General features: G+C 49.3%; 1 protein-coding gene across 1 annotated transcript; it reads right to left on the bottom strand.

Moving 5' to 3' along the window:
• Positions 1-127: 127 nt before the first annotated feature.
• TMUB1 (transmembrane and ubiquitin like domain containing 1) lies at positions 128-2,522 on the bottom strand. Its single transcript, XM_064275044.1, has 3 exons — positions 2,438-2,522; positions 1,241-1,659; positions 128-948 (listed from the first exon to the last, which is right to left on the bottom strand). Exons 2-3 carry the CDS (start codon positions 1,627-1,629, stop codon positions 597-599), a joined length of 741 nt encoding a protein of 246 aa, XP_064131114.1. The 5' UTR covers positions 1,630-1,659; positions 2,438-2,522; the 3' UTR covers positions 128-596.
• Positions 2,523-7,986: the final 5,464 nt, after the last annotated feature.

The raw sequence follows: 7,986 nt of genomic DNA on the forward strand, positions 1-7,986 counted from the left end.
GAAGTGGAGCTGTGCCGGGGCCCACTGCATGTCCTTCACTCCCTTTCCTCCCAGTAGGCCAGGGGTCCCTGACCCACAGCCCCACAGCCCCACAGCCATGGGCCCCACACACCCAGGCACAGCAAGAGTGAAAACTTCAGCTTTTTAATCTGCACGTGTTCCAGAAAACCACCATCTGCTGCTCCCGCTCCCCTCCACAAGCGTCGCAGTCCCTGAGTCCCCAGGTCAGACGAAGGAGTATCAGGGACTGGAGGTGACTAGGTCCTCCTCTTCCAGAGCAGAGCACTAAGATGGGCCCAGTGGGGTTGCCCGACTCTGTCCAGGGCCTAGGCAGCGACAGCAGCTGCCTGACCCCGAGGAGTCCACTGTCAGTGGGAGCTGAGGGCCAGCAGCTCCAGGAGGGGGCTCGGTGCCATGGAGGTCACAGGGAAGGGCCTCTGCTGGCCCCCGGAGTCCTCGGCGGCGAGGGTCTGTGCTCCAGGACAGAGGGAAGAGGCAGGCCGGAGAAGCAGGCCTGGGCAGACAGCAGCTCCCACTCCGTCGTGGGAAGCAAGGTCCAGAGGGGTTGGCAGTGCTGCCCACTGCCCGTGGAGGGACTATGGGCGATACATGGCAAAGGCCAGGAGACTGAGAAGCAGAGTGAAGCCGGCTAGGCCCAGTGTGGCGGTCAGCGGAAAGAAGGGCCGGTACTGGATCTGGCAGTACCAGAGCAGTAGCAGCAGCAGAAGCAGCAGGGGCAGCAGCAGGCTGCCTATTTCCAGCCCGGAGGGGCCTGGCTCTGATCCTGGTGGGCAGGGGGGATGTGGGGGACCGGCCCGTGTGGACACGTGGCAGTGGAGAACACAGCTGGGAGGGAGGTGAAGGCTGCCCAGGGTCTGGGAATCGTCTCCTAGAAGTTGCCCTTGGTAAATGAGTCGAACCTGCTGTTCCCGGCCAGGAAAGTGGGTCCTGAGGAGAGAGGGCCCTGGGTAAGAGAGCAGGCCTCAGCCAATCCTGGTCCCTGACCTAGAACAAAACCCTGCCCCCCTCTCTGCCCCACACCCCACCACCAGATCTAGCCTCAGTGGGGGCGGTCTGCTACCAGGGGACAAGGACTGGACCAGCATGTAACTTATGGACCTTGGTTCCTTCATTTTAAGGTAAGGGGGATGTCTCTGGTGGCCCACCCGGGTCTGTGACCACTCCCACCACATTCTTTAGCATTTTGCTCAGATCATCACCCCGCTGTGGCCCAGCTTACCTTTTCAAGGAGCCGATGGTGTCCTGGGGCCATGCCCTGGCCACCTGCTCTGAATCATTGAGGAATTTCAGCCGAAGCACAAGGGGCTCCTGTGGGGAGTCTGGTGGTGGCGGTGTTCCTGGGATGCCTGTGCCCGGCTCTGGCTGTGCAGCTGGACCTCTGTGTCTCAGGCTGGGCGCCTCAGCTCCGGGGGCCGCCCCCCTGATGCTATCGGTAGCTACCACGGCTTTGCTCGGCTGTGCTGAAGTTGGGGTCCCTGACGGCTGGGGCAGTGGGTCGGCCCTCTCGGCAGTGTGTGTTGAGACCCAGGCAAGGGCCAGCACCAGGAGGCAGGCAAGCACCGCAAAAAGGATGGTCACCTCGTCACCCACCCCTTCAATCAGGGCCATGGCACCCACCTTGCCCGCTGCGCTACCGAGCTGGAGAGGCACAAAGAATCCATGAGAGGCTGGCTCTCTGGCCAAGAGCCCTCTGAACGCACTCCAGCTCTCCCATAGCCCTTACTCCTCTGCCCCCTGTACCCAAGCCACATCCCGCGGAACAGACTGTTTGGACTCCCGGTCGCCACAAACTCCCCAAGGTGTTTTTCAAGGTGTCCCGCTCCACCACCAAATCGAAAGTCCTAACTTCAGGTAACCTGAGTTCTAAATCTCTTTAGCCAGGTCCCTAATTCACTCAAACCCCATCCCAAGGTAAGGACCCCGGTCTTCTAAGGAACTCCTCCCCTAAAGTCAAGGCCCACCAAGCTTCACCCCACAGCTTATCTACTCCACCCTCTACTTCACCCCACAGCTTATCTACTCCTCCGTCGCTAAAGTTTCTTCAAGGGGGCGGAAAGGCCTCTATGCGCCCCCCGTTGCCATTCAGCCAAACCCCAACAGCTTCCTAAACTCCCCCACATCAAACGTCAAGCTCCGCCCCCAAGCAAGCGGCAGCCTCCGGGGTTTGCCACCCGCCACCCTCCTCGGCCCCCCCGACCCACGCCCACCCCAGCCCGCGGCGGGCCGACTCCGCGCGTCCCCGGGAGCCTCTCCGAGCCTACGCCGCGGCCGACCCCAGACCCGGCCCGGGGAAGGCGACACCTCACCCTCCCACCCCCGGCTCCTCCATCCACCTCCCATCTTCCCGCCCCCGAGCCGCTGAGGGCACAGCGATCCCGGGCGGGGCGGGGCGGGAGCGGGCCCGCGCGGTACTCACCGCCCAGCCCCGCCAGCTCCATGTCGGCCCGCGGGCACTTCCGGGCGCAGGCGCCGAGGCCGCAGGCACCTGCAGGCGCCCTCCTTCCCGGGCGGCCGGCGCATTGTGGGAGTTGTAGTCCGCGGACGGGCGCGGCCCCGCCCCCTCCTCGCGCCCCACGGAGGGCTTGGCCGGCTGCCCAGGAAGGAGGGTGGCTAAGGGGCCCGAGCGGGGCTGGCTTGGGGGTTGCGCTGGTCCCCAGAGGTTTGGGCGGTGGCTGGATCGACCCCTCCCCTACCAGCAACCGGGCATTTGTCTCTTCAGAAAAAAGTCAGCTGGAGCACCTCAGAGCGCCCTGTTCGAGATGCAGTAATGAAGGCTCTGGGGAGGTTGGACCCTATAGCTTTGCTGGCTCCTACCGCGGCCTACTCCATTGTTGGAGTGGACGCCAGAAGGCACCCCGGAACCCAGTACCCATGGACTGCCCCACCAGGCTGACTGAGGATACCACTCCCCAAGGCTGGTCCTTGTCCGTTACCTTGCACTTGTAGTACTGTAGAAGAAACATGGACTTCAGAACCGCCAGAAACGCAGAATCCTTATCGTGCGTGTCAGCTATATGACCTTGGGAGAGTTATCTAATGTCCTTGAACTTAAGCTTCTTCATTCCTAAAACATACCTCATCAGGCAGCTGTAAATGAGAAATGAGATGTTTTACTAAATAAATATGAAAACCAAGTATCTGGACACAGTAGGTAGTTGCTCACCTGGTATCGGTGCACTCCGTCCACTCAAGCCAGGGCTCAGAAATTAGAGCGTTACTCTGAAGAGGTTGTGACCCCCAGCCTGGCCTGGACCAGCTAATTTCTGTGGGTTTTCCCTCCTTTCTTTAGGCTCCTCTAGCCACAGAGACCTCACTTCTTGGATGGTCAGTCTTGATTAAAAATAACCTACCCTAAGTTTCTCATCCACCACTCATTTTGTCAGTTTGTTGTACTGTGGTGGCTTGCCTGTTGCTGTGATGCTGGAAGCTATGCCATCAGTAGTTCAAATACCAGCAGGGTCACCCACGATGCAGAAATTTCGGCAGAACTTCCAGACTAAGGCAGACTAGGAGGAAGGACATGGCAATCGACTTCTAAAAAATTGATCCGTGAAAACCTTATGAATCGCAGCAGAACACTGATATAGTGCCAAAAGATGAACCCCTCAGGTCGGAAGGCACTCGAAATACCGCCAGAGAAGAGCTACCTCCTCCAAGTAGAGTTGACCTTAATGACGTGGATGGAGTCAAGCTTTTGAGACCTTCATTTGCTGATGTGGCACAACTCAAAATGAGAAGAAAGAGCTGAAACAACCATTAATAACCTGAACATGGAATATATAAAGTACGAATCTAGAAAAATTGGAAGTTGTCAAAAATGAAATGAAATGCTTGAAGATAGATATCCTAGGCATCAGTGAGCTGAAATGGACCGGTATTGGCCATTCAAATCAGAAATCATATGGTCTAAAAATATACTGGTAATGACAAACTGGAGAGGAATGGCATCACATTCATTGTCAAAAAGAACATTTCAAGATCTATCATGGAGTACAACACAGTCAGTGATAGGATAACCTCCATATGCCTATAAGGAAGACCTGTTAATATGACTATTATTCACATTTATGCACCAACCACTAATGCCAAAGATGAAGTAAATGAAGATTTTTACCAACTTCTGCAATCTAAAATTGATCAAATATGCAATCAAGATGCATTGATAATTACTGGAAACAAAATTGGAAACAAAGAAGGATTGGTAGTTGGAAAACATGGCCTTCATGATAGAAATGATGCCAGAGATTGCATGACAGAACTGTGCAAGACCAATTACCTATTCATTGGAAATAGATTTTTTTCAACAATATAAATGGTGACTATACGCATGAACCTTCCCAGAGGGAATACACAAGAATCAAATTGACTACATCTGTGGAAAGAGACAATAGAGAAGCTCAGTATCAGTCAGAGCAAGGCCAGGAGCTAACTGCAGAACAGACCATCAATTGCTCATATACAAGTTCAACTAAAAGTCAAAGAAAATTAAAACAAGTCCATGATAGCCAAAGTACAATCTTGAATATATCCCACTTGAATTTAAAGACCATCTCAAGAAAAGATTTAACCCTTGGACACCTTTTTAACTCAGCACTGAAGTCACTCCTGAGGTTCACCCTTCAGCCAAAGATTAGACAGGCCCATAAAACAAACGATAATACATGTAGCTCAACCATGTATACAAGACTAAATGTGCATACCAGCCCAGGCGCAAGTACAAGAAGGCAGGAGGGGACAGGAAAGCTGGATGAACGGAAATGGGGAGCCCAAGGTTGAGAAGGGGAGAGTATTAACATGTCATGGGGTTGGCAACCAATGTTACAAAACAATATGTGTATTAATTGTTTAATATGAAACAATTTGCTCATAAACCTTCATCTAAAGCACAGAAAAGAATAATAATAGATTTGATGCACTGAACACTAATAATTGAAGACCAGATGAGTTGTGGGATATCGTTAAGGACATCATACATAAAGAAAGCAAAACCAAACCCATTGCCATCGAGTCGATTCCCACTCATAGCAACACTATTGGACAGAGTAGAACTGCCTCATTTGTTTTTCAAGGAGTGGCTGGTGGATTTGAACTGCCAACCTTTTGATTAGCAGCCATTAACATTTAACCGCTGTGCCGCCAGAACTCCTGAAGAAAGCAAAAGTTCGTTAAAAAGACAGAAAAGAAGGAACAAAATGAATGTCAGAAGAGACTGAAACTTGATCTTGAATGTAGAGTAGCTAAAGTGAATGGAAGAAACCATGAAGTAAAAGAGCTGAACAGAAGATTTCAAAGGGTGGCTCAAGAGGATAAAATAAAGTATTATAAAGAGACGTGCAAAGATCTGGAGTTAAAAAATCAAAAGGGAAGAACACACTTGACATTTCTCAAGCTAAAGGAACTGAAGAAAAATTCAAGCCTCAAGTTGCAATATTGAAGGAGTCTATGGGCAAAATATTGAACAGCAAGGAAGCGTCAAAAGATGGAAGAATACACAGAGTCACTGTACCAAAAAGAACTGGTCTACGATCAACCATTTCAGGAGGCAGTATATGATCAAGAACCAACGGTACTGAAGGAAGAAGTCCAAGCTGCACTGAAGGCATTGGCTAAAAAAAAAAAAAACAACAAGGCTCCAGGAATTGATAGAATACCAATTAAGATGTGTCATGGATTGAATTATGTCCACGCAAAAATGTCTGTATCAGTTGGGCTGGGCCGTGATGCTCGGTATTGTGTGATTTTCCTAAATGTTACGAATCCTGTCTCTTAATGAGGGAGGATGGGTGGCAGTTGCGTTAGTGAGGCAGGACTCAACCTACAGGATTGAATTGTGTCTTGAGGCAATCTCCTGAGATATAAAGATAGAAGCAAGCAGAGAGATGAGGGACCTCATACCACCAAGAAAGGAGCACTGGGAGCAGAGTGCATCCTTTAGACCCAAGGTTCTTGTACGGAGAAGCTCCCAGTCCAGAGGAAGATTGACAAGAAAGACCTTCCTCCAGAGCCGACAGAGAGAGAAAGCCTTCCCCTGGAGCTGACACCCTGAATTTGGACTTTTAGGCTCCTTTACTGTGAGAAAATAAACTTCTCTTTGTTAAAGCCATCCACTTGTGGCATCTCTGTTATAGCAGCGCTAGATGACTAAGACAAGATGTTTCAACATGGATGCAATGCTGGAGCGCTCACTTGTCTATGCCAAGAAATTTGAAAGACAGCTACCTGGCCAACTGACTGGAAGAAATCCGTATTTGTGTCCATTCCAGAGAAAGGTGGTCTAACAGAACAAAGAAATTATTGAACAATATTATTAATGTCACACACAAGTAAAATTTTGCTGAAGATCATTCAAAAACGGTTGCGGCAGCATGTCAACAGGGAACTGCCAGAATTTGAGCCGGATTCAGAAGAGAAGCAGAATAAGGGATATAATTGCTGATGTTAGGTGGATCTTGGCTGAAGGCAGAAAATACCAGAAGGATGTTTACCCGTGTTTTATTGACTATGAAAAGACAACCAGCTATGTGGATCATAACAAATTATGGATAACATTGCAAAGAGTGGGAATTCCAGAACACTTAATTGTGCTCATGCAGAACCTGTACGTAAACCAAGAGGCAGTGGTTCAGACAGAATGAGGGAATACTGAATGATTTAAAATCAGGAAAGATGCGCATCGCGGTTGTATCCTCTCACCATACTTATTCAATCTGTATACTGAACAAATAATCCGAGAAGCTGGACTATGTGAAGAAGAAGGTGGCATCAGAATTGGAGGAACACTCATTAAAAACCTCCGATATGCAGATGACACAACCTGCTCGCTGAAAGCAAACAAGACTTGAAGCACTTACTGATGAAGGTCAAAGACTACAGCCTTCAGTATAGATTACACCTCAACATAAAGAAAGCAAAAATCTTCACAATGGGACCAATAAGCAACATCATGACAAACGGAGAAAATATTCAAAAGTTGTCAAGGATTTCATTTTACTTGGATCAATGCCCATGGAAGCAGCTGCAGTTAAGAAATCAAATGACGTATTGCATTGGACAAATACGCAGCAAAAGACCTCTTTAAAGCATTAAAAAGCAAAGATGTCACTTTGAGAACTAAAGTGTGCCTGACCCAAGCCATGGTTTTTTCAATTGCCTCATATGCATGTGAAAGCAGGACAATAAATAAGGAAGACTGGAGAATTGATGCATTAGTTTTGGTGTGTTGGTGAAGAATATTGAATACACCATGGACTGCCAGGAGAATGAACAAATCTGTCCTGGAAGAAGTATAGCCAGAATGCTCCTTGGAAGCAAGGATAGCAAGACTTCGTCTCACATACTTTGAACAGGCTATTAGGAGGGACCAGTCCCTTGGTAACGTACACAAAACGTACACAGTCGGTAAAAAAGAGGAAGATCCTCAACAAGATGGTTTGACACAGTGGCTGCAACAATGGGCTCAAACACAGCAATAATTGTGAGGATGACGCAGGACTGTTTCACTGTATTGTACACGGGGTTGTTATGAATCAGAACCAACTCGACAGCACCTAACAACAACAACAGGGTTCTCATGGAGTCCCTTGGTGGTGCAAATGGTTAATGCATTCAGCTGCTAACTGAAAGGTTGGAGGTTCAAGTCCACTCAGAGGCATGTTGGAAGAAAGGCCTGGTGATTTACTTCCAAAAGCACGCTTCTACCCTGACACACATGGGGTCACCATGAATTCAGTCAGCTTGATGGCAACTGGTTTAGGACTCATGTAACACATGCCTACTTTTGGAAACAAGTACCCCAAATGTTGCTTTGGGAATGTCAATTTAGATTTATAATTTACAGAACTAACATTTCTAGTTCCTTCCCTCCCATTTATTGTACAGACATTTATTAACTGTATACTATATGACAGGCATTATGCAAGGTGCCCTGGTGGCTCAGTGGTTAAGAGTTCAGCTGCTAACCAAAGG

The sequence above is a fragment of the Loxodonta africana genome, chromosome 22 (assembly GCF_030014295.1).
Source record: "Loxodonta africana isolate mLoxAfr1 chromosome 22, mLoxAfr1.hap2, whole genome shotgun sequence".
In the NCBI taxonomy this organism is placed as follows: domain Eukaryota; kingdom Metazoa; phylum Chordata; class Mammalia; order Proboscidea; family Elephantidae; genus Loxodonta; species Loxodonta africana.

Coding starts and splice junctions, on each gene's coding strand:
- TMUB1 (XM_064275044.1), bottom strand. CDS start 1,629: ATGGCCCTGATTGAAGGGGTGGGTGACGAGGTGACCATCCTTTTTGCG. Junction 949..1,240: donor ACCATCGGCTCCTTGAAAAG/GTAAGCTGGGCC, acceptor CTCTCTCCTCAG/GACCCACTTTCCTGGCCGGG.